A 23,978-nucleotide genomic window follows, 5' to 3' on the forward strand; every position below is an offset into this window, starting at 1 on the left:
CGTCATCGAATTCACGCAGACTGCCAACCCGCCACACCTTCGTGACCCTCTACCGACCGGCTCCTTGAGGCCGCGTCTCTCTCGTCTTGGATCCGAAGCATTACAACAAGCGTGGAGGGAAGCTCCCAAAATTTCTGTTCAGTCTCTGTCCGAGTCGTCGATCCTCCTGAGCCTCATACACAAGGAACAGCGAGCCAGGAGCCTCAGGGGCGGCATTGGCTCTATATCGTCAACGCACGAAAACGAGTACCTGCCAAGAAATTTCCATACGTCAGCCAAAACTTTGCGGATCTGACCGATGCCTCTCCCAATTCTCCACACCAAAAGCGAAGTATTGTCTCAAGAAAATTTAACTACTTCCTCTCGTCGCTTGTTTATAGTGTACTGACATCTCTTCACGAGAAGCAGGGACACGCAAGATTTCTGGACTTTGCTCAATCGACATGTTGCCTTCGTCCAACCAGACTATCTGATCTCAGCAGGATAACAGGCCAAGCAAGACGTACTTCCTCGGGATGGGCCTGAGTCTTCGCAGACGGGACGTGATCAACACAAGAAAAAACCAGACCACCACGATGGGTCACCCAGATGGTACGAGCCCAATGATGGCATTCCCCGTCGTTTTGTTTCTCATAGTCGCGAGACACACAAATCGACCCCCAAAGACAGCCTCTCAAGATCCGCTTCTCCATAGCCGCGCCTCACAATCCCGAACCAACCCACACACGCCGAAAAAACACCCTCCAAACAACCACTCTAACCTCGACCCGAAACCCTCCCTCCATCTTCACCTCCCAAGAACCCACCTCAACCCACAAACCATCTCCTCCTCCGCCTCAACAGCCCTCGCCAACCAAGGCGCCTTCAACCAAAACGTATGAGGCCACCCCCTCACAACCTCAACCTCCACCTCGACACCCGCCCCCGCCAGCGCCATCGCATAACAAACACCATCAGAGTACAGCGTATCATTACTACAAACCTGCACCCACGTCCTCGGCAGCGCAGCCAGCGTCTCCGCCCCGGCCTCAAGCGGCATGCTCTCCAGCCCGTCACGCGGCACGGCGCGCGAGAAGACGCCCAACAGGCTCGTGACGAAAGACGGCGAGGTGGGCGAGGTATAGGCGTATCGCAAGGAGGGAGGCACGAAGTCCAGAGAGCTCCCGCCGTCGCTGGTGACTGGACAGCGCAAGAGGACGCCGTGGAGGGATCCGCGGGGCACGGTTTGCGAGACGGCGGCGGCGAGCTGGCCGCCGCTGGAGGAGCCGATGATGATGAATCTGGTTGCGGGGGATGGGTGGAGGGAGCGGATGTGGTGGAAGGCGTCGAGAGAGTCGGAAACGCAGGTTGAGGCTGGGGATGATGGCATGAGTCTATATCCTACTGAGTACACCGTCGCGCCCTCAAAGTCTTTGGCGATGCGCCTGCATGATAGTTCTTCGCTGTCTGCCTCGCCGACGTAGAGGCCGCCGCCGTGGTAGTATACTACGATGATCTCGTCGCCGGTGGAAATGTTGTTGTCGTTGGAGAAGCGGAGGATCGGGATGGCGAATTGATCTAGACTCGAGGAGGTGGTGAGTGGCTGCGTCGTGACGCTTGACAGGCGGTGGTATGGTGTGCCGGGGGCGAGCATGCGGGCGTTGAGCTGTCTGCAATCTTCTGCGTAGACAGGCTGGCGGTCGAGGGGTGATGCGTATGTCTTCTTTGGGCCTTTGGCTTTCACTTCTTCCTCGTACGCTAGCCAGGCGGGATCCAGGGGAGGAGCCTCTTTGAGGATGGGATGGTTTAGTGAGTCCATGATGAGTGATTGAGATGTGTGTGATTAGAAATGGACAGCAGCACTAAATCGATCAAATGGAACAATTCGACATTGAGGGCCAAGAGCGAAGGATAATACATTATTTATACGCGTCGTTGGCGTTGAGATGCTGTGAGGTGAGGTTAGACTCGAGGCCGGATAGTGGGGAAATCGGGGCTTCCGGGTTGTTGTTGTCGCGACGAGATCCCGTTTATCCGGCCGTAGTTCCGGGGAGCCGGGTAAGTGTGAGCTCGGCCCCGAGAACTAGATCATAACGACATGTCAAAATTTTGATACTTACCGCGCAAATATGGAGTGAGCGAATGCATAGCCTTTGCTGGACGAGCCGTGCGGACGGCCATGCTGTTGAGCTTGGCGGCTCGGTGAAGGGCCACCGCTGGGGTTAGCGCCGAGGAAACGAACTCCGAACCGGAAAAATTCAACCGAGCATCAGCATCCGTCAAACCAACTCTGCAGAGTTGGCCGCTCAAGATGAACGAGTACATCATAAGATGGGCAGAGCGCTTGGTACAGCAGGTCGATATTAATGTCCACTGGGTTGATTCCCTCCCCTCGGACCGATCGCCTATCTACAATGCTAGAGTACACAAAGGGAATCGAAGAACGAACGCGTCTATAGCGCGGAAAGATCGCCGAACTTCTCCTACAGAGGGTATCAGTATGTCGAAGCATATCAAATTGGTGATTTGACCGTACCTTGTATCCCGGAACGGTCCAGCGGCCCTTGGAGACGAGCTGGGAGGTCTTCTCGTCGATTGAGGGCTCGGCGGCGGCGACGTCGTCCTATAGTCATAATAAGCATCTGGCCATCCGCATCCTCCACGTATTCCGACGGTACGTACGACGGTGAGGTCCTCGAAGGGGCGAGCGGACTCGATGTTGGTCAGGGTCTTCTCGAGGTCCTTGAGCTCGAGGTCGACCTTCTGCTTGGTGGCCTCGGCGTTCTTGACGGCCTCGACCTCAAAGGCCTCGATGGCCTTGATCTGGCGGGAGACGTCGTAGGTAGCGGGCTTGAAGGTGGAGAAGCGCTTCTCGATCTCGTCGATGACGGCCTGGTTCTTGAGAACGGAGCGGTACTGAGTGAAGTCGACGGTCGTGGGGAGCTCCGACAGCTGCTGGACCCTGCGGCGGGCGTTCTCGTTGCGCTGCTTGAAAGCCTGGAGGGAGGCGGCGGTCTGGCCCTTGAGGCCGAGGGAGGTGGTGACCTTGGCCCAGTCGAGCTTGAGAGCTGCGCTTCGCTGTTGCAGGACAAGGAGAGAAATTAGCTCAGGTGACCCAGCTTCAAGGGAGCGGATGCGCGGGTGCGCGACCCAATTGGCTGCATCGGCGGGAATTGCATCAATCGGCGACGAGACATGAGTGGCTTTCGATGGGATACACGTACTGCGGCCATTTTGGAGGATATGTTGAGCGTTCGGGGGAGTGGAGAGGGAGTTGCGTCGTCGTGAGGTTGATGATTGACTTTGCCGAACGGAGAGCAGAGAAAGAGCCGGGATGGACTTTGTCACGCGGATAATCACGTGATCCTACTCCGTCCGAGCATCCTGGGGTCGGGTGTGGTTGGCTGCACGGGAACGAACGGTTCAATGGTGGGGCTGAGCTCTCCCGGCTTTTGCGAATTCGGTCTAAGCCAATTCCCGCCAGATCGAGGGGTAGCTGTAAATTCAACCAGATGAGGCTGGACAGACTCCGGAGGTATTTCGAGCAAAAAATCAACCCACGATTTGGCAACCGCCAATCACACGTCACAAATGTCGTAAGCGCAGTGTCCAGAATGCAAGAAAGCGCCGATTATCATGACCTCTCATTGCGAAAGAGACTTTTCGGAGTCAACTCCCTGGGAATTGTACATGCCAACCAGTTCCGTCCTTTTTGTCGTGTCGAGATTTTGAGAAACTACCTTTGGCCGGGGCCGTCGCTAAATACTCAATGCCATAATAGAGTTGACGATATCGTTGTCGTTCTCCTTCAGGGCCTTGATAGCCTTCTTCCGGCTGACGTTGGCCTGGGTCATGACGAGCTCAATATCCTTGTCCTCGATGCCCTCGGCATCAACCTCCTCACCATCATCCTCCTCCTCGTCCTTCTTGGCCTCGGCGTCAGCCTCGACGGCCTTGCCGTGGCTGGAGTGGTCGTGGCCGGCGTGGTCGTGCTCACCACCAGCAGCGGCGAGCTGCTGGGCGGCGGCCTGCTGGGCAGTAGCGTTGAGGTCCTCAATCTTGGCCTCACCGAAGACGCTTGAACACACATGTCAGTTTCCATACATCGCATGGTCCATGGCGCAGCATGCTACTTACATGTAGGTGTTGCTGTTGGGGGACTTGTAGACCTCGGGGCTGTTGATGACGAAGAGGATCTGGGACGTGGGTCAGCCTTGTTCAATATGGCCCCCCGCATCGCGCCGTGCCACCACCACAACCAACAACGGCCAGACCATCTAATTCCAAAAAAACTCACGTTCTTGGGGCGGCGGAGAGTGACGCGGGTGATGCCCTGCACTCTAGTCAGGTGCAGCTTCTCGAGAGCCTTGCGGGCCTTCTTCTCGTTGCGGGAGTGGATGACGGCGGTGGAGCCTGAGGGAAGGCCCTCGGCATCCTCGCCCTCAATCTCGGAGTCGGAGCTCTCGTCCTCGTGCTCCTCGACGGAGACCTTCTTGGTCTCGTCATCGGGAAGCTCTTCAACGCGGGGGTTGGCCATTTTGTCGACTGCTGAACCGAGGGGAAGAAAAAAAATTTGTTAGCTGCGGGGTGCTTCTGTTGGTGGTGGTGGTGGGAGCTAGGATCGCGCGCAGAGCTGATTTGGCGAGCTCAGATTTGGGTGTCTGTGGGAAGGGGAAAATGCCAACTTTTCGCACAAAAATTCGTCGGTGCAATCGCGGGTTCGTCGATCGGGCAATGGCGTCAAAAATTCCTCAGAGGGACAGCAAAACTTACCAAAGACTAGAACGAGGGATGCTTAACTCGGCGTAGGGGATTATGTTCGGTGGCTTTGTGGTTTGTAGGAAAGATCGTAGAGAAATTCTAGGGTTAGCAGCACCTACTGTGTTAAAGTGGATTAGGTAAGCATACAACCGCCTGCGACTCTGCCAGCGGTCCCGACCTGATTGATCACCCCCCCAGTTCAGATCCCCCAGATGGGACGCGGTGCACGCCATCTTGAGCCACGGCCGCCGCCTCGAGCAAATGGATGACATTCTGCCCGTCATTTCAACAAGGCTGAGGCAGAGCCTGGCCGTACATGTGCTCACTAAAGAACGAAATCTGGGCTTAACCGGGATGGATTTACAATGGCGTTTCGAAAACTGACTTCTGGCCATGGCATTCACGTCAAAAACAGGTTCGTCATGAAGATTTACAGAGTCTCAAAAGGAAAACCGAAAAAAAAGTCTTTACTCCGTGTCCCCGTCACGAGCCAACCAATCTATTTTTCTGATTGTGCCATGAATTCATTTTTGTCTCTGAATTTCCGTATTTGACGCCGGTCATCATATGATTGATGATGAATGTGACATACAGCCCTTCCAGTTACGGAGCAAAAGAGATGTGCAGCAACCCAATGCTGCGGTGATGCAGACCAAACCGGATCCCATGCTGTCACGCTCTAAACCAGCCCCGTAGTCTTCAAAGTCAACCCCATAGACATCCCAATCGTGAGTCCATTACGCCGAGGCCTTGACCTTGGCCAGAGCCTTGCGCTCTTCGAAACGGCGCTGCTTCTTGAGGCGGAGGACCTTGAAGCGGTCGAAGTCGTTCAGGTTCTTTCTCCGCTCGATCTGGGTGCTGCGCTTGAACCAGTTGGTCTCCTTCCACTTCTTGTCGATCTCGGACTTCTCCCAGAACTTCTTGACGGTGCCGCTGCGGGCGCCACGGGGCAGGCCCTCGACGACGAGCGAAGAGAGGAGAGCGTTGGAGAGAGAGATGGGCTGGCGGGGGACGGCGAGCTGAGCGTCTGAGGAGGGGCCGTCGACCAGAGCCTGCAATTTGATATTCATGTTAGTCTTCCAGGTCTCCTATATCGTCCACGGAGCGCGCGCTCGTGCGCCCAATTTCAAAACATTCGAATCGTATCGGGGGGAAGAGGAGGTGCTGTCGCAACGTACGCGCTTGTGGTCGATGATCTCGACGATAGTCGCAAGGCGGCCGGCGTAGGGGCCGTTGCCCTGGATGAGGACGACACGGCCGACCTCGACCAGTCGCCACTTAGAACCCTCGATGGTAGCGTCACCCATTTTGCTGGTCGGTCTGAAGTTGGATCGCGAAGTTAGAATCGGGGTTGCGGATTTCGTGGTGTTGCGTCTTGCTCGTCTTGGAGGGGCGCGTCAACTTACCAGACGTCGAAGATGTGCTGCTGGTGGTTAGTGGTGGATGGAGTTCGAAGTCACTTCGGCACACTTCTTTTTTTTTTCCCTGGGAGGATGGTGCGACTTAGGGCAAGTCAGAAAGCAGCATGAGACGGATTTGCTGATTAACCGAGCCGAGTCCCCCCCTTCCCAAAAGGGCTTAGCTGGGGCGGTCAGTGGCCACTCACCGCGCAGGCTCCACCGACGACAGAACTTTTTTTTCCCTTTCGCATAAAGGTGCCAGCTTGATGAGCTATCCCTCTACTTTGTTGATCTCTTTCTTCATCAGCTTTGAGGTGCTCAGAATTTGGCACCTGTCGACGAAGCTGCATCAAAGCAAAAGGTACGTTCGAAATCCCCAACATACACAATCTGTTTTGGAATGATGAGAAAAATTTGCGATTGATTTCTTTCGGTGGCTCTCTTTCGCCGGAGTGGCTATATCGTCTGAATATATGATATTCAATTCTTACATATTCTGACCTCCAAATCCAACAACATCTACTTTTTGGAATTCCTCTTGGGATGTACGTAACTAACTCGACATCCAGGTCTGAACTGCAGCATGAATGGTCCCTTGGCAGTAGCCAATAGCCAATAGCCAAGCAAATTTATTTCCCAAATTCGAGTCTTCTCTTTTTCTTTTTTTACTTTGTGACCGTGACTCTTTCCAATGCAACCAGCCAATTATCTCTGACACTAGCGGATTGATCAGTCAACATATGCATTTACTTCATGATTTTGATATTCATCCTATGAACCCATGTATGCTGGTGCTACCCTACCAACGCCGGTCCGAAATCGCATTTTCTCTCGCCACTCTATTTTCCCGCCTTCTGCTTCAGACGCAACTCATCCTCCTCTTGAAGCTTCTTGTCAATCTCGGCGCCTCTGGAAGGCTTATTGCCGTGCAGCTTAGCCTAGTCATCATTAGCGCTCGTCATTTGAATGCTGGAATGGGCTCGCAGTGTTGCTTACGGGGAGTGTGGCGTCCTCCTTGCCAAGGCGGTTTTCGAGAGATTCTTCCTCGTCACCCTCCTTATCCTTCTTCTCCTCAGCAGCGAGTCTATTGGCAATGGAGCGCTCATCCTCTGGTTGACATTAGCGAACACGTTTACTGACCATCGAGTGGGCGACTTACTGGAGTCCGTAGCCAAGTGGGAATGCTCCTTGCCCTCGTGGAAACGCTCGGCGTTGTTGGTCTCCTCGTCCTTGGCGTTTCTCTGGTCGCCAGCCTCGTAGACGGCACTGCCGCCAACGTTGGAGTTTCCAGACATGATGAAGGTTGTTTTGCTGGTTAGGTGGGAAATTAACGGGATGATTATTGTTAGAAAATCGGGACAGGGTGTTGTTTGATGGAGTGATTGATGTTTGGATTGAGAAGGAAGAAAAAAATGTCTTTGTGTCCAGCAAATGAGCTTTCTATATGGACGGGAAGGAAGCTGTCTGAGCTGCACCTGCGCAACGACCCCCCTTCGGTACATCTACGTCATGACGTCTCCAGCGCCGATTCTCAGCTAAGACGGGCAAAACTCCCTCCTACGTCATGCAATTGTCATTCTCCGCAAAAATGCCTGACAGATCTGCTCATGCCACATGGAAAATCGGCGATGCACTTGGGCGGAGGGTAGCTGGCGGCTTTGACTTTTCAGTGCATCTTCGTTGCCAATTCTCAGCCCTGTCTTTGATGCTGAAGCTGAGTGAGCTTGAGTTCAGCTCATCGCCTGCCTCAAGCCTGGCTACCCCTGCTCCACGGTCGATAGCGAATGAGAGTGAAGACTCAAGATCAATTTTACTTTGGTACCTTACCCAGCTGCGGATTCTTCTAGCAAACAAGAGCGTTGAAGGTGAATCTGCCTGGTGCATGTAGGTAAATCTCACCCCGCCACTAACCTTCACAACCGACCTGTCACTTCCGAGCTTCGCACTGTGATGTACCCTCGTCGTGCGCTGCACATTCTGTGTCTCTAACGGGATCAATTGCCCGGTCGCTGTGGGAAGGCAACATGACATAGTTGAGGACCCATTGGAGCCGCGTTCCCCATCAATTCCATTACAAAAAGTCAAATCGATGCCCAAGAAGCTCCGGATCCCATCCAAATGACGGGAGTGAGGGGTCCAAAGACGTGAAGCTCCATCGCTGTGCCTCTCTGGCCGCTTCTAGGTGCATGGGGCCAGGGGTCAAGCGCGGCAGGCCCCGCCTGTGCGCTAATCCGGCATTGGCGTCTAAAACTAAGCCGCCCGGCTAAATGACGTAAATCTGGAAGCTCCAGAGCTCCACTGCCGACTTCATCGCATCACGCTGCACGAAGCAGAGCTTACGCAAAGACAAACAAACCACCAAAACAGCTCCCCTACGACCTGCCACAATGTTTGGATTCGTAAGGCAGCTCACCCATACCCAACACCGATCAATTGAATGCTGACACAAATTCTAGCGCAAGACCCTCGACATCGTCACCGTCTTCCACAAGGCGAGCTCCCCCGCCTCTGTGAGGGTTGTCAACCTCCTCAAGCAGGTGTCGGCCAACGCCGCCGCCGGCGCGACTGAGGACCAGGCCAGCGACCACAGCGTCCAAACGAGCCCCAAGAAGTCCCGCGCCGACTTTGAGCTCAACATCACCGAAGACCCCCCAACCGCCGACCAGGTCAAGACTATCCTGGAATACGTCGGAAAGAGCAAGATCCCATCAATCATCAAAGGTGCTTCCACCGAGCAGGATGCTCTGAAGAAGTTCCAGCAGAATGCAGAAGTTTTCCAAAGACCCGTGGTATGTGTTTCCTCCCAGGCCTCGTGGTCCTGTTTGGACCTATGCTTGCTTGAGAACAAACCTGGCTGACCGAGACATGCAGACTGTGGACTGGAACAATGGCAAGGCTGTCTCTGGTGATAGCGAATCTGAGATTCTCAAGATGCTCAACGCCTTGAGCAGTGAGAAGAGCTGAAAGGAGAACGCTCTCCTTAATTTTTCCAAAGCAGCTTCTTTGTCCTTGTTGTCCAGATACCTGCGTCCCCTTTTCCCAAGTGGTACATTAGTTAAATGATGAATATACTCTTCTCTCTTTATGTCGTCCGAAATGTCGTCCAATGATTCCATTAGGCCCAGTATCAGTCAGCAGTTCTTTCCGTAGACTGCTATCAATCTGTTGGTAGCTATCAGACGAGGATCTTAGATAACTTCCGATGAGTACTAGAGTCCTATAGTCACGCCGTTGAGCAAAGGCTCACTTCACATGCAAATATCGTTACCTCACTTTGCTAGGACTAACGATATTCAACTAGAGTACTGATACTCCATGGAAGTGTGCTGCAGTATCCATATCATCTTCATCGGGATCAAGTGAGTAAGCAGTGTTTGTCTCTAAGGACATTACGATAAGGAACTTGTTGACTATGGAAAAGACAATGCACGGCTGAAAGAAGAGACCTTTGGCTCTTTTGATGTCAAGTCCCTCTGAAAGGGATAGCAGAAGACTCTGGCTACCCACGTATGTAGCAAATCACGCCTACAAATCATCACAGGTAGGAATCACCTACCAAAGGAGGGCCCAGGAGGCTCACATCATTGCTGTACATGATCTTTATCAAGTATGCTTGCTGAAATACAGCAACCAGGATTTGTGTTGCTGCCTGAGTCCGGCATCCTCCACTTCACCATCTCAAAGGTGTCACCTTCGATGTCTGAATATTTCACTCATCCGGTCGACGCTACTGCCAGCCTCATTCTACAGGAAGGTGCACCCGCTCATGGTTCCTTCCCAACACACTTCTTGGGCACCTACATCCTCCCCTCCTACCTCCCTGCTCCTGGTACCCTTCACCTGCCTTGTGAATTCTTCACTTTTCCCTCCCTCTTCGTCCCAACAACAACATCAACAACACCCACTTCATCGCTTCTTCTTCCTTCCCACCACCAAATCAATCCCTCTTCTACTCCAAAATCGCCATCAGAAATATCCTCATCTTCTCTACTTCCATTGCCCTTGAACCCATTACTGCAAGCCTACCATCCCGTTGTCAAACGACGTTGGATACACGCAGCTTTGCAGTATGGCTTCAAACAACCATGGAGGACCTGGCTCCTTCCAAGATCAGCGCTTCCCCATGAACAACGATCACGACGGTCGCGGTACGATGGCAAACTCTATGCCTGTCAACTCCTCCTCTCATTACTACCCCAACGGCATTCCCGACGGCTACAAGATGGTTGGTACCAAGGAAGGAGAGACGCCCAGACTTTACATCGAAGACAACCTTCCGACCGCCTTCTACAACCAGCCTACGAAGGAGATAAAGGCTATTTTTAGCACCAACAATGGCGAATTTCCCACTCGCGGTCTCAGCCATGTCATCTCAGCACGCCAGATTGATTTGTGGAGCGCTGAAGAGCTCCAGGAGAGAGCCAATGCCATCCGGAAGAAGCATTGGAGCCACATGAAGTCGATGCCGCAGCTGGAATACTGGGAAGATCTGTACGATTATTTCGACTGCTATGACATCTACTTCCAAGGCGCGATGAACCTGTGGAACCTCATGCTTCATCTCTACCACGAAAATCAATGTCTCGTTCGCAACCTTCATCAGGAGATTTTGGCGGAAGTCGGCCACTGGTGCGACGAATGGGCTGGAAAGAGCGGGAATAAGAAGAAGCTGCTAGACTTCAAAGACTTGCACGGCAATATTCTCAATCTTCTGAGCTCAGATGACCGCGTCGATCTCCAGGGACTGCCTCCCGTCAGCATGGATCTTGTCCGCAATGCTCTGAAGTTTCGACATGACCAGCTTCAAGGCAAGCCGTGGGCTCAGCCGGCCCCGTACCCGCAAAACAGCCTCGGGTTCCAGTGGGAAGAAGGCACACTGCAGCATTGGCTTGGTGAGTCGACTCTATTCCCTGCTGAAATCGTGTCTAACCTAACCTTGTTAGCTGGCCAACCCGTTCAAGATACTCCTAGTGGACTTGCCCCAGCATCGACAACACCGAAACTGGCGATCGGCAGCACCGATTCCCCGCTGTCCCAACTGAGCCCGGCCGCCAGAACCTCTCCTCCGAAGCCATTGATCGTGAGCGGCACGTCCCGGCAAGATCAAGTCGACCACCTTCATCGAGATGTTGCTACTGCTGCGAACCGCATCAATTACCCCGGAGGCATCTCAGCGGACAAACAGCAGATCTTTTCGGCAAGTCATGGCATCGTTAGTGATGAGTCTCGTCAGGTGCCTGGTAATTTGCGCCCCAACTTTGCGCAAACAAATCAAGCCCCGATATCCAGAGGTGGAAATGCAGGACCGGGAGGATCAACCTTCTATCCTCATACCACTAGACCCGATGGCCACCCATTCAACACACCGTTCACAACAGGGCCTCATGGAACGCCTCAGCCGTATCTTGGTCCCCTTGGATCCCCTCATGGACCTCTGGTACCTCCTGCTGGTCCTGCAAATCGCCATTGCGGCCCGCCTTCACAAGTCATCCCGTCTCCCCAAAGACCCAATGACAGCCGGTTCAACAACGCTGGCCGTGCGGCGCAAATGCCGGGCTCTGTTCCCATGTGCGGTGTACCTCGTGCTCAATCTGCTGCTTTTCCTGTAGTGGCACCCGAGCCAGTTCCCTTCCAGAGACACAACAGTAAGCGGAACGCATCGACGAACCCCCATTTTGGTCAAGCAGCCGACCGATGCTCGCCAATGGGCCCCTCACGATTTGAAACAGGGTTCAACTCGCGAGCAGCATCTAACTCGCATGGCCCATATCAACATCATCAGCGCCCCCGTGGCGAATCAAAAGGATGGGAGAAGGTCCATAATGCAGACGACTCAATTCATGGGCCTGTTTTCCGTCGCTCCCCAACCAAGGAAAATCGTTCACGCGCATTATCTCGTTCTTCCGCGTCAAGACAAAATTTCACTTGCACGAATCAACATGAAAAGTTGGTTGATAACAAATGGGCCTACACGCCTTGCGAGTGTCCCTCTTGCGAGGCTCGAGAGCGTTCTGTCTTCGTTCAGCTCACCTCTCATCTGATCAGAGATGACCTGTCCGAGAAGGTCCAGGTTGTGATGTCCCGGTGGGGAGAGGTCGAGAAAGTTAGCAGGTTGGCTCTCAAGGACCAGAGAGAGTACCCTAACTTTTTTGTCAGGTAACTAGCAACATTCCCGTTCAGGCTTGAAGTCCTACTGACACAAGATGCTCTCATTTAGATTCAAAGACGGATCTCGGATCACTGAGATTGCATGCGCAAAAGAAATTGAGTGCGCAGAGCTTCAGTGTATGCTGCAGACTCGACCTATTCACCATACCCGATATGGAAGCTTGATGTATTCCAAGACCGGCCGGGAGGCGAATGAACAGCACAGAATAGCGAACCAGTACGAAGGGTCCCAGCAGCCTCCTCGGATGGGCAGCCAGATTCCATTCACCCAGGGACAGTCCATGTCTGCTCGTATCGACTCTCGATCACACGTAGTTTCCTTGGAGCAGTACATGATTCCTCGTCCACCAAAGCCTCAGGGCAAAGCAGCACAGTGTTCTCGGTCCGAAGCGGCGCCTGATTCAACGGTTTCAATGCCCACCACAGACCAAGTCGCCCTGCAGCAGCAGAAATCTGAACTGCCCGAAGACGTCAAGCCGACACAAGCCCAGCCGACTGCGGATATAGCCTTGCAAAAGTCAAGTGAAGCCGAGTCGCAATCGAAGCCGCCGTCCGAGGAGGTAATTCCTGATGGAGGGAAGACAACTAAGCAAGACAGCCCTCGGATTTCCGACAGTCCATGCAAAGCCATTGTCATCAACTTGCCCGCGACCCCTCAAAAACAGACCAAGAACTCCACGGCCACTGAAGCACATGGAGAATCTGACTCGTCTGAAAAGGCTGTTTTTACTCCAGAAAACAGCGAATCGGTAGCCTCTCCGATCAAGAAGAGCCCCCTTCCTATCAGTGGCAAGAAAAACAAATCCAATGCTCTTTGTGACCAGAGACCGTCTGAAGAGTCCACGAAGGTTGTACCTCATGTCTCGTCTGTCCTGGAAGAGGGAGTTACAGCCCCTGAACCTCTTACACAAAGTCCCACGTATGGCAAGGGAAAGTACAGGAAGGTCTTTTCTCACAGAGATACCAGCAGTGTCGAAGTCTTCGACGTGGTGCCCCACATGCCTGGAAGAAGTAGCTCTTCGTTTCTCAATCATTCGTTCCCTGACGAGGATGGGCCCAGCGATAGCCTTCGATTGAAGTCTGGACATGCACTGGACAGCTTGATCGATGCGGGGTTAGCTCAAGGGGTCCCATTGACCATCATGACTGAAGACGCTTCGAAGAAGAAGGCCAAGAAAAATAAGAAGAAGAAGAAGAAGCCGACGTCAGCAAGCCAAGATGAGTCTCATCCCATTGGCGACACTTCGACTAAGGCCACCGATGACGATACTCCTCACACTCCGAAGGCAATGCAGACTGGCGCATCAGAGACGGCCGACATCATCTCGAAGGCCAAGGATATTGTTGAGACAGAAGCATCCTCGGGGAAGTCCAGTCTGCCGGAACCGCTCAGCAAGAATTTCCGAGCCAATGCTGGCGGCTCACTTCGGCTGCCGAAGAATCGCAGAAAGCACCCGACCCAGCTGAGCCTTGCAGTACGGGAAGGCTCTGCTTCCGGAGCAGCCAACGTCTTGAAGGAAGCCCATGTCTTTGACGGCGGTCTTCTATCTGCTGCGAGTACTTCACAGATGAGCTTCAGCACAGCTCGGGAGAGTCGTTCCGACAACAGCTCGCCCAAGGTCTTATCGACTCCGGCAACTCCATCGTCAGCTAGGACGCCTGAATCGAGGGTTTCCCCAGAAATGTCCGCGGTCGAGAGCGAGGCGGCGTCAAAGTCAACCATGCAACTCAACCCTAAAGCAAAAGAGTTTGTGTCACCTGCACCGCGCCCTGTTGTTTATAGAGTGAAGCTGGCGCCAATCCCATTGGTACCGATCCCAGTGAAGAACCCCCAGCATCAACGCAACTTCTCCCACAGTTCGTCGGCCACATCTCGTACTCTCACTCCTGGGCCAACGCCTCCCAAAGACAAGGTTAAAGAGTGTCAGGAAGTTGGTATTGGAGACGGCGTCAACAAAGGACAGGATTCTACAACTCGTGAAGCGTCCACTCATGATGAAGGCGCACCAAAGCCAGCCTCCGAAAATATGGGGAAGATGAAGGACCATCCCGCCGACGGCGACACCTCCGTCTCACAAACGTCAAATGCAAGCAGTGGCAACGGTCACAAACAGCGTCCAAAGAAGGGCGCTAGCAAGAAAAAACAGCAACACGGCAAGCAAGAACCCGAGAAGAGCAACCCCTCGCCTAAGAAGCAGAATGTTCGAGGACACTCTCACGGCCAGCGTCCGCAAAATGCCTCTGGAACGCACAGCAGAAAGCTATCTGTTGCCAGTAGAGATGACTTCCCGTCCCTGCCACCTGGCCCCTTGCCCGCTTCAGGCCTACCTGCGACCAGCGTCTGGGGCAAAGCGCGTGCAACATCAACTGCTGTTAGAAACAGCAACATCCCTCCTACCGGCAACATTAGCAGTGAGGATAAGACCAAGGACAAGACATCCTCCGACCCGCTCCCTAAAGAGGGCAGCGGCAAGCATTAGAGAAGGATGTTCTGTGTTTGGAGGGAAGTGATTTGGGCGCGATACGAAGGAATACGGAAGACGGAAGATGGAAGAAGATGTGACAGCACAGGGTCGACGAAAAGCTTTTCTGTAAATTGGAGAGCCTGTTGGGGAGGTGACCCGGAAGCAGTTGATGGGGAGGATTTAGATTGGTTCCCTGAGAAGGATTTGTGTTTGAGTGATACCCATGGCTCGTGCTTGTGGCCTAATAGTTGCGCAGAAATAGAATGAACCTTGCTCGGAAGATTTCCTCCTTGATCGTGGGTTGCTTGAATACTTGGTTGGACGTTGGCCGCGTCGCAGTTGATCTGGAGTGAAGTCGTTTTCGCCCAGAGCCTCGTCTGGTCGTAGGGATTGTACCCCGGAAACACAAATCATCCCGAAATTGTGACTACGGCGCCTAGTTCACTCATCGGCAGCTCGCTGAATCCAGTTTCAATACAGCACTCGGCTCGGCATTCCCGACATGGTGATGATACAAGGCTCTTGTTTTGGTCTATTCATTCAATTGCTCCCGCCCGGGTTTATACCTTTATGCGCCGTTCTTGACCAGGGTCGTAACTGTGTCCTCAATCTGCTTGTCCGACAGGCCTTGCATGGAGCGTGTTAGCTACTGAGCGTTCTTAAAGGAACCTTTGGGGAGGGGAGATGGTCTCACCTTCCAGTGATTGGCTCTTCTCGACGCCGAATTCTGTTTTTTCAACGAGAGCATTTCGTCAGCACTCTGTTGTTGTTTTGGATCATTGGGAAGAGGTTCTAACCGTATCTCGCGTAGATCTTGGGTAGCGTGCCGGCGGCCTCGCGGATGAGGATGGGAGTCTGGGGGTTGTTCTTCTTCATCGTGGGGTAGGCTCTTGCGACGAAGTTGCTATTGCGAGGGGTGGTTAGCGACTTGGGGATCTCTAGTGGTGCGGCAGCGAAGGCCAGTGGCGGATAGAGGTGATGCGGGCGGCGGTGTCGTCGTCGGGAGGTTCCGAGGTCGGGCTGTTTGTGTGCTGAGCGTGATTGGGGAAGTGGAGGAAAACGTACCGGGTCGCGGCGCTGTGCTCGCCCGTCTGGCAGAAGAGGAAGCGCACCTCCTTGAGGGCCTTTGTGAATGCGTACTTGCTCGACATTGTGGCTGGGGCTGCGCGGAGGAGGTGCGGACGGGCGGCGGTAGGGTCAATTGACGGGATTCGGATCGATTGGAGGAGCCTCTTTTGCTGGTGGACTGGCGAGGATTGAAGTTGACGAGATGCTCGCGGTTCGAGGTGGGTCTGGGAATTTGCATAAGACTGTCGGGAACTCGGGATGGGCATAAATGGTCTAATTGGGTATTTCTGATTGGTGGGAGACTTGGAGCTATGGATTTATGAATATGCACAATTCAGGGACCGTTGTTTTTTGAGGTACGAAGGAACAGACAAGTATTATGTAAGGTGCGAAGGTGTTACGGTGCCACGGTATGGAAACTGAGAAGGAAAGGTCGGCCTGGTCAGTGCTTCCCCCGTCTACTTTTTTTTCCCCTTCGACGGGTTGTCCCCGCTTAACTCCGGTTAGCGGTCGCTGTTTGCTCGCTGAGAGCTGCCGTGCGCCTACCTCCCAGTGCACCGTATGCACTCGCGCTCCCGGCCCAAGAAAAGCTGCCCGCTCATCTTCGGACGTCCCAAATCTCAACGCATCTGCGTCTCTCAACCTCGCCTCAACCTCTGCCCTCCATCCCTCCCGTGCGTTCGTCGAAAGGAAAACCCTCTCCGCTCCAAACAACCCACACTCTCGCGTGAATTGAGATCACTTCTCAATCGATCCTCCGAATCCGAGACTCCGACGACATATACACACGAAAAGAAAAGCTTAGCTTTCAAAAGTCCGTCACGATGGCCCCCACCAACAACTTCTTCAAGGCCGCGCGCCCTGCGTTCCGCCAGCAGGTCTTCGCCGGCGCCCAGATCCGCAACGCTTTCCGTACCTCCCAATTCCGCGCCCAGTTCCGTGAGAGCTCCAAAAGATGGCAGAGCTCGACCGCGTCCGCCGATGCCCAGGTCAGCTGGTTCAAGCGCATGTGGGACAGCCCCATCGGAATCAAGACGGTGCACTTCTGGTGAGTAGACTGTCCCTCAGATGCGATGGAAGAACGCTTCGGATGGTATTCTGTAAACATATCCGCTGACTCCGATGGTTACAGGGCCCCTGTTATGAAGGTATGAAGTCCTGCTCGCTGAAGCTACCTCCGGATATCTCCCTTGCAGGTGTCCGGTCGCGATGTCGGAGGTCGATATAGACCGGAGGAAGAAATACCCGGAAGAATTGGGAATACCTACATGGGACGAATGCTGACTGTCGACACAACACACAGTGGGCTCTTGTCCTTGCCGGTGTTGCCGACTTTGCCCGTCCCGCCGAGAAGCTGTCTCTCACCCAGAACGGTGCCCTGACGGCTACTGGTATCATCTGGACCCGCTGGTGCTTCGTCATCAAGCCCAAGAACTACCTGTACGTCGTGAAGGGTCTCACAAAGGGAAACCGTCAACTAACCTTTCTAGTCTTGCTGCTGTCAACTTCTTCCTCGGTGTTGTCGGTGTCGTCCAGTGCTCCCGTATCCTCATGTGGCAGCAATCTCAGAAGAGCGTTGGCGACCTGGCCAAGGACGTCAAGGAGGACGTTAAGGAGGCCGTGTCTTCCTAGACCTAGAATCGCAAATGCCGAGCAAAGTGGGGTACAATAAGGGGTCCATGGGAGGTACGAGGTAAAGTTGCAGTATGGTTCCAAACTGACGTACCAGCTGCGGCCACGATCCAGAGACAGTCGCGGAGGCAAGAGGAGACGGCGCAGAGCGCATCGGACTACCCACCCTGTCATGTCATGTCGTGCATCAGACACGTCACGCTTCCCAGATCTGGTTTCTAGACACTTCCTTTTTCTAATTCGATATACAAGAAGGCCAATGTTTCACGGCCCAAGAGACTGCAAGGAGAAAGAAGCGAACCACGTTCTTGACCCGAATCATGCGTTATAGTCCTTGTACTGTATGTGCTTCATTCGAAGAGTTTATCCATACGGAAACGCCCAATGGGTCCCCGCGGTAGCATTCCGCTTTTCCCCGCGGAGTAACGTGACTAGGAGACGGCTCAATAGTCAGCTTGACCAGCGTACCGCCAGTATGGATCCTCGACGGAATCCCGAGACATCTGCGCCATTGTGTCATTCGAGCTTTGTGCGACATATCCGCCTAGGAACCCCCACGCAAGATCCCTCAACCAAGAGTCGAGGCCTTGATCGAACCCTGATTTCGAGCAAGGAGATCCGGCCCGGCCTCTTTCTGTGGGATATCACTTTATTAATAAGCAGCTCGAACCCATGCAATACAACTTGGCCGATGCGAGAACTTGGTGACCGGGCCGTGTATGGAGCGGGAGCCCCCCCCTGCATAGGTACCAAGTTCCAACGCCGACGACATCTTCGGCAAGGGCGTTTCTCTGGGAATTTTAGGATGCCAGATCGTTTTGTTTGAAGTGGCGAGCTGCTCAGGCAGCAAAAACTGACCCCGCCCACGACGATATCAATAGGACGTCGGACTCCCAGATGGGCTACATGCCTGAAAGGGTCAGCTGCATATGCGGGCATATGGGAATCCGTTCAGAGGTCCTATCAACGGGCCTAATTTGAGGGGACTTTTACTAGGCTCCCCGAATCGGCGTGGCCGCCGAAGACCAGTGAGCTCGGCCGACCTGCCCTAATGTCATGAAACCCCTGGCTTTACATCGCTTATGTCGAAATGCCTCTTCATCTTTTGTTTCTCTTACTCTCTCTGTCTCTGTCACACACACACACCGCTGCGACCGCCTGAGACTAACACCATGGGGCTATGAGGGCAAGATGGGAATTGTGAATGCGGAACTTGGCCGATACGAGCAGCTAAGATACGCCAAGTGACGCATCAGTCCCAGGCGAAAGGTACCCCAGGGGCCTTTCACCGTACTTCATAGGCAGCTGGGAACGTTTTCTTTTTCCAACTGACTTTCAGCTTGCATACCCGTACTCCGTACCCATAATCAACATCTGAGATCACTCAGGCCAGGGTCTCTGTTCGACAATGAATGGGACCAGCTCACGTGGTGGTTGGAATAGGGTTGCCCACACCATGCTGGCAACATTGCTGGATCGTTTGGCGTATGATACAGCTGTTAAGCGCTTGAATCGTTGGCCCGCAACGACATGTCTAGTTCCCGAACCCCCCTCAGTCCCCTTCACGTATGTCACATAAAACTACTGCGTCGGAGCCAGTATTTCGGCCTTCGAAGCCGATGATATGCATTCTCTCGGGTGTGATGTCATGGACCCCCTTCCGGGAGGTTGGCTTCGTCCCCGAACACCTGGCGGTCCCCTCTCCATTAAGGAACCTAGCAAGGCTGAAATGGAAAGGAAGGAGGGGGAGAGACCCTTGTTGGATGGCCAAAAAAAAGCCAAACCACAAGACGAGTCGTTGGAAGCTGAGTGTCTGCAACAATGGCATGATTTACGACTCGGTGTCCCGCAGAGATCTACGTGTGCCGCCAGTCGGGCAGGATCTGATTCTTGAAACCCGATTCAGTTACCGTATCGCAATTTTTCTTGTCTGCTGCGTGTGTTTTCCGAGGTAACGTTCATGGTGCCGGTTCGACGACTGTGGGAACCCCCCCCCCGGAACCGGGAAAGTGAACCGTTGTGTTCGGATACCCTCCAACATGGATCCGGGTTATGTATAACAACCCGCTGTTGCGCCGTTGATGTGCTCGTCAACAAGTTTGATGTACTCGATATAGCGACGCAGACATGGTGAATAGCAATAGCAACGATGGCAGCACTGGTTTGGGAGAGGTGGTTTCCAGAGCCGAGGAGACTGCTCGTAAACTAGTCGACTTGGCTAACACTACCAAGACGATCCAGTTACAGACGCGAAGACAGATGAACCAGCTCCAATCCGAACTACACCGCACAACCGCGCTACACAGACTCATCTACAACGACCAAATCTGCCATCTCGAGACCTCAACCACGTTTCGCCGCCTCGCCCCGGCGGACCTGAACATTTGCAGATATTCCTTCAGACGAGCCAACGAGACCCTCCGCGTCTTTGAACAGAGCCCGGCGGCGGCGGCGGCGGAAGAGGCATCTCTTGCAAGCCCACAATACCCGAAACTCCTCCTTGAAACCCACAGGCAGCTGAAAGCCCTTAACGACGAGATCCGCGCCGACGTCGTCCTCGCCATCAAGCGCGTGCTCAACCAGGACCTCTTCAGCCGGGACACGCGCGCCGTCCAGCTGCGCGATATAGCCGTGGGGCGGGACCCGGGTCTCGAGCACGATATCTGGCAGATTCGGATCCAGAGGGGGATGCTCCCTTGATTGCGAGTTTGCTCCTCGCGAACGACGATACGTGTGGTGCCCTTGACGTTGACGGAGCCGCCGACGGCGGCGCATCGAATTCGGCCTCGTGCCTGCGGTTCCGCGACGCGAACACCATTGTCGAGACGAGGGCTATGCTGCAGGATGACGCCGATATATGCCGCAAAACGCTCAAACTCGCTACGTTCTTACACGCCGTCCGGTCGCCGTATCTCCTCCGCTGCACGGGCTTCCGGGTCTTTGACCAGAATCAGGACAGGAAGCGGAAGCAGCGTCTGGAGTATATCTACGACGCCTCCCCGCTGCAAGGCTGTCGCCGCGCCGAGATCCACAGACTGTCGGAGCACCTCGGCTCGCCGGCGGGCCACTTCACGCGCGGGCGGCGGGAGGCGGCGGCGAGGATCCTGTCGGATAAGATCCGGTTTGCGGGACAGCTTGCGAGGGCGGTGAGCGAGCTTCATGCTGTTGATCGGGTGCATGGCGCCGTGTGTGCTGAGAATGTGTGGTTTGGGGTGCGAGGCGGGGAGTATGAGGCCAAGGTGTCGGTGCCGTTGCTTGTTGGGGCTGGGTTTGAGGAGGGGGAGGTGAGGCGGTGTCGGGTTGGTGGCGGTGATGAGGATCGCGGTGATGGGGGGGAGGCGCTGGAGGAGGGTAAGAGGAGGGATATACTTGCGTTGGGGGTGTTGTTGTTGGAGATTGGGCTGGGGCGGTCCGTTGCGGAGGCTACGTCTGCTTCTGCGTCTGCTTCTGCGTCTACGGCCTCGTCTTTGGGCGGTGCTGTTGCCGCGGCGGAGCATCTTGGGAGGTTGAATGCGGTTATGGGAGGGAGGTATACGGCTGCCGTCAGGGCGGCGTTGGATCCGCGGCAGTTGGCTATGACGTTTTCGGCCATGGAGGGTGAAGGAGAAGGAAGAGGCGGCGGTGAGGACGAGGATGAAGACGAGAGTGTGTTTGGTGCGAGAGGTAGTTGTGGGTTGGATCGGGCTTTTAGGGGAGTGGTTGTCGATGAGTTGTTGGGTGTTGTTGGGAGGGCGTGAGGAAGGAGGATGTGATTCTCGGCATGCTTTGGATGGTGGGGGCTATTTGGGCTGGGATGGACTGGGGTGATTACATTGTCCCTAGCTTCCTGATCGCGCAGGTCAAATGCGTTGCACTTCGTGCCAGCGGAAAGGCCATTATCCTTTTTACGTGTATGTCGACAAGTGGTATCTTATATGGTTAAGTCCTCATTCGGATCATAATCTCGAGCAGAACTTGGAAACCTATCACGGTCACTCAGCGAGCTATCAGGGGACAACGTCACGAGTCTAGATGCATTCTGTACTTCGGGTCAATTCTCTACTTATACTTGTTCTATGTCTCTGCGTTCTGCGGACGTCCACCCTCAATCCTCTCAACATGACCGTTTATCCCCGAAATTCCGCAGACCTTTTCCGAACGACGACACTCTCTGGGTCTTCTTCCGAGAAGAAGTCCGAGTATCTGCCACTGGGCAGTAACGATTAGCGGCTTCGCCTTTCTAAGTGGGTCCACCAGCGGCAGAAGCAGCGTTTCCTGGTGAAAGCTGGTAAGACGACATCTTCGTTCTCAGTTTCGAAACTCTGCCACTGATCACACCGGGCTATTTCATTTGCGGAAGTTCCTCATCTCCCTGAGCTGGCTTCTCCTAGGAGCCTGTCTCGGGGGCGGGCGGATCTTCACAGTCTGCATCCAGTTTACTTGAAATAGGCCATCCATTTTCCCGATAAATTTCTCTGACCTTTCTCGAATGCATGATCTGTGCTTTGTGTGTTTGGCGTCTGCGTGGGCCTGACGCTTCTCTGTGGGAGTTGGATGGATGTCGCAGTCCTTGATGATCAAGTCGTATCTTCCCTGTTCGATAAGCAACGGCTTTTCACTCTCATAACTCTCTTGACCCGTCCTCCATGCTTCATGCATTATCTCCGTAAGCATGTCTCTAGTCGAGTAGTTTCCCTTCTGAGTGGGGTCTCCAAATTCGGCCTTGACCCAGACCTCGAACTTGTCCGACCCTCTCTCCATCCAGTCGACGGGGAACCAGCCTCTGAAGTCCTGCAGCCAGCTGACATGATTGTAGATGATCAGAGGGTGTGGAGGCCTCGGAAGTCGCTGCATTGGGCTTTTGTCTAGGACGTATCTGCTGGGAATGGGCGGGGCGTCTGGGTACACTTCGTCGAGCCGTCCGTGCGTGCCTTGACGGCTCTGAGACCATATGACACAGCGACTGTAGTCAAGAAGAACAGGGCGGACGTTTTCTAGGGCCAGTTGGCTCTTATTGCTGAAGGTAAGGAACATGTTGCGTGGTACAAAATCGTTGAAATTTGTGAGGTCAGCGCCGACATGCTTGAAGCAAACGCCGCCATGAACGATTTGCTTGAAAACCTTTAGGCGAGATGACAAATCCTTGAACGAGAGTCCTTCTTTCTTGCCACTCGTGGAATCGGGAAAGGGAAGCAAAGCCTGGTCGGGTATCAAGGCTCCGCTCTCATGTTGCTTGCAAATCTTCTCAAGCGATCGACCTCTGATGTGCTCGATGAGCACAGCGCCTACACATCTCCAAGGTCGTGTCTGGGTTGAAGAAGAGCCACTAGGTCCAGATGAGTCGCTGACGTCGAACTTGAGTGCCCAGCTGCCGTAATACTGTGGTACCATGTGAGGGTCGCCCGTCATGTTCTGCCCGTAAAAGTACTCGTAGGCATTAGCCTCCCGGCTCAGGAGCTGATTGGGGAGGTCGCTTGGCGTGTGATCGCGCAGAAAGATTTCCAGCTGCTGAGGGAAGAATGCTGAGTCGAACACTTTGAGCACAACCTTTAGTCCGCGAGTGAGAGGATGGTGAGTATCATGCCTGATAGATGGCACCTTGATGATCTTGCATAAAAGGACCAGGGCACCACCCTTGTTACCACCCCTCAAGTATTCGATGATCTCGACTTGCGCTTCGTGATCCGGCTGGTCGATGGTTGGGTTGAAATTTGGGAGGAGCCACTCGTTGGACTCGGGGCGGATTCCTGATCAGTACTCTGGAAGGCCGTATGGTATACCTGGGTCTCGGAGACAGAGCGTCAACGTTTTTCCGGGTTTGTAACGCTCGAATTCATTTTCTAGATGGCGGATTATCTGCTTTACTCCATCTTCGTCCGATTCTGACATGTTGTAGTCTGACATGTTGAATTCTGATATGCTCGAGGGTTTCGGGCGTGATGGGGGTGGAGGAGGAACGAAGGTTTTTCAAGATGAAGTGGGAGACAGGGCGAAATGAAAAAGAAAAAAAACCCCCCACAAGACACATGAGGTGGTTTGAGAAGGTGAAGGAAGAAAGGAGAAGATTTTGTAGGAAAGAAGTATGGGACAGGATGGCTTGGGCAATGTAGGGAAGGTGCTCAAGGTATCAGAACGGAGCATTCAAGGTTTATGGAGAAACCTGAAAGCTGAAATCGAACGAGATGCCTGGATGGCCTGACCCTCCCACTTGTCAGAAACTTTACCTCCGATCTCAGTCAATAGCTATCTCGATCATCAGGTCTCAACGTGACCATGATAAATTACACACATGTTCATCTCCATGGCAGCATAAGATCGAAGCATGGGTATTAAGCCCTAGATCGGTTGGGATGCTGAAAGCAAGTAGGACTTATATCGCCCTTTCTATCTTCTGCTGCAGAGTAAAACACATGGGAATACACGCGACAGCAGCGACAGGTGAAGATAACAAACAAGAGGATGGATAGAAATAGGGGAAAGAGGGATGCAATTAGTTTGGTACTGACCGCCTTTCATCCGATTGCAG

General features: G+C 53.8%; 11 protein-coding genes across 11 annotated transcripts; 4 read left to right on the top strand and 7 right to left on the bottom strand.

The window, feature by feature from the left end:
- Nucleotides 1–787: 787 nt before the first annotated feature.
- BDP81DRAFT_309592 (Alpha/Beta hydrolase protein) lies at nt 788–1,798 on the bottom strand (the record flags this gene model as incomplete). The annotated part of the gene is made up of 1 exon (XM_060583560.1): nt 788–1,798. One exon carries the CDS (start codon nt 1,796–1,798, stop codon nt 788–790), a length of 1,011 nt encoding a protein of 336 aa, XP_060450039.1.
- A 524-nt stretch (nt 1,799–2,322) lies between these two features.
- On the bottom strand, nt 2,323–3,274 carry BDP81DRAFT_418903 (ATP synthase subunit D). The gene is made up of 4 exons (XM_060589724.1): nt 3,204–3,274; nt 2,662–3,057; nt 2,516–2,602; nt 2,323–2,462 (listed from the first exon to the last, which is right to left on the bottom strand). Exons 1-4 carry the CDS (start codon nt 3,210–3,212, stop codon nt 2,433–2,435), a joined length of 522 nt encoding a protein of 173 aa, XP_060450040.1. The 5' UTR covers nt 3,213–3,274; the 3' UTR covers nt 2,323–2,432.
- A 30-nt stretch (nt 3,275–3,304) lies between these two features.
- On the bottom strand, nt 3,305–4,984 carry BDP81DRAFT_418906 (NAC domain-containing protein). Its single transcript, XM_060589725.1, has 3 exons — nt 4,277–4,984; nt 4,117–4,175; nt 3,305–4,056 (listed from the first exon to the last, which is right to left on the bottom strand). Exons 1-3 carry the CDS (start codon nt 4,514–4,516, stop codon nt 3,738–3,740), a joined length of 618 nt encoding a protein of 205 aa, XP_060450041.1. The 5' UTR covers nt 4,517–4,984; the 3' UTR covers nt 3,305–3,737.
- A 493-nt stretch (nt 4,985–5,477) lies between these two features.
- Nucleotides 5,478–6,047, bottom strand: BDP81DRAFT_390694 (ribosomal protein L14; the record flags this gene model as incomplete). Its single annotated transcript, XM_060587442.1, has 2 exons — nt 5,478–5,792; nt 5,919–6,047. The coding sequence occupies 2 exons, from the start codon at nt 6,045–6,047 to the stop codon at nt 5,478–5,480; spliced, it is 444 nt and encodes a 147-aa protein (XP_060450042.1).
- Nucleotides 6,048–6,979: 932 nt separating this feature from the next.
- Nucleotides 6,980–7,435, bottom strand: BDP81DRAFT_390695 (uncharacterized protein; the record flags this gene model as incomplete). The annotated part of the gene is made up of 3 exons (XM_060587443.1): nt 6,980–7,078; nt 7,137–7,249; nt 7,300–7,435. 3 exons carry the CDS (start codon nt 7,433–7,435, stop codon nt 6,980–6,982), a joined length of 348 nt encoding a protein of 115 aa, XP_060450043.1.
- A 1,010-nt stretch (nt 7,436–8,445) lies between these two features.
- BDP81DRAFT_418912 (thioredoxin-like protein) lies at nt 8,446–9,225 on the top strand. The gene is made up of 3 exons (XM_060589726.1): nt 8,446–8,539; nt 8,597–8,929; nt 9,012–9,225. Exons 1-3 carry the CDS (start codon nt 8,528–8,530, stop codon nt 9,102–9,104), a joined length of 438 nt encoding a protein of 145 aa, XP_060450044.1. The 5' UTR covers nt 8,446–8,527; the 3' UTR covers nt 9,105–9,225.
- A 984-nt stretch (nt 9,226–10,209) lies between these two features.
- BDP81DRAFT_504836 (uncharacterized protein) lies at nt 10,210–11,040 on the top strand (the record flags this gene model as incomplete). The annotated part of the gene is made up of 1 exon (XM_060595634.1): nt 10,210–11,040. A coding segment is annotated over one exon (831 nt), but the record flags the coding sequence as incomplete, so codon positions are not given.
- A 4,301-nt stretch (nt 11,041–15,341) lies between these two features.
- BDP81DRAFT_390699 (thioredoxin-like protein) lies at nt 15,342–15,924 on the bottom strand (the record flags this gene model as incomplete). Its single annotated transcript, XM_060587444.1, has 4 exons — nt 15,342–15,400; nt 15,468–15,500; nt 15,571–15,677; nt 15,839–15,924. The coding sequence occupies 4 exons, from the start codon at nt 15,922–15,924 to the stop codon at nt 15,342–15,344; spliced, it is 285 nt and encodes a 94-aa protein (XP_060450046.1).
- A 490-nt stretch (nt 15,925–16,414) lies between these two features.
- Nucleotides 16,415–17,918, top strand: BDP81DRAFT_418914 (uncharacterized protein). The gene is made up of 4 exons (XM_060589727.1): nt 16,415–16,889; nt 16,974–16,989; nt 17,145–17,281; nt 17,332–17,918. The coding sequence occupies exons 1-4, from the start codon at nt 16,666–16,668 to the stop codon at nt 17,471–17,473; spliced, it is 519 nt and encodes a 172-aa protein (XP_060450047.1). The 5' UTR covers nt 16,415–16,665; the 3' UTR covers nt 17,474–17,918.
- A 1,682-nt stretch (nt 17,919–19,600) lies between these two features.
- On the top strand, nt 19,601–21,210 carry BDP81DRAFT_446334 (uncharacterized protein; the record flags this gene model as incomplete). Its single annotated transcript, XM_060592050.1, has 2 exons — nt 19,601–20,120; nt 20,156–21,210. 2 exons carry the CDS (start codon nt 19,601–19,603, stop codon nt 21,208–21,210), a joined length of 1,575 nt encoding a protein of 524 aa, XP_060450048.1.
- A 589-nt stretch (nt 21,211–21,799) lies between these two features.
- On the bottom strand, nt 21,800–23,356 carry BDP81DRAFT_504846 (uncharacterized protein; the record flags this gene model as incomplete). Its single annotated transcript, XM_060595635.1, has 2 exons — nt 21,800–23,199; nt 23,233–23,356. The coding sequence occupies 2 exons, from the start codon at nt 23,354–23,356 to the stop codon at nt 21,800–21,802; spliced, it is 1,524 nt and encodes a 507-aa protein (XP_060450049.1).
- Nucleotides 23,357–23,978: the final 622 nt, after the last annotated feature.

This window comes from Colletotrichum phormii, assembly GCF_030913505.1.
Source record: "Colletotrichum phormii strain CBS 102054 chromosome Unknown BDP81scaffold_3, whole genome shotgun sequence".
NCBI lineage: Eukaryota > Fungi > Ascomycota > Sordariomycetes > Glomerellales > Glomerellaceae > Colletotrichum > Colletotrichum phormii.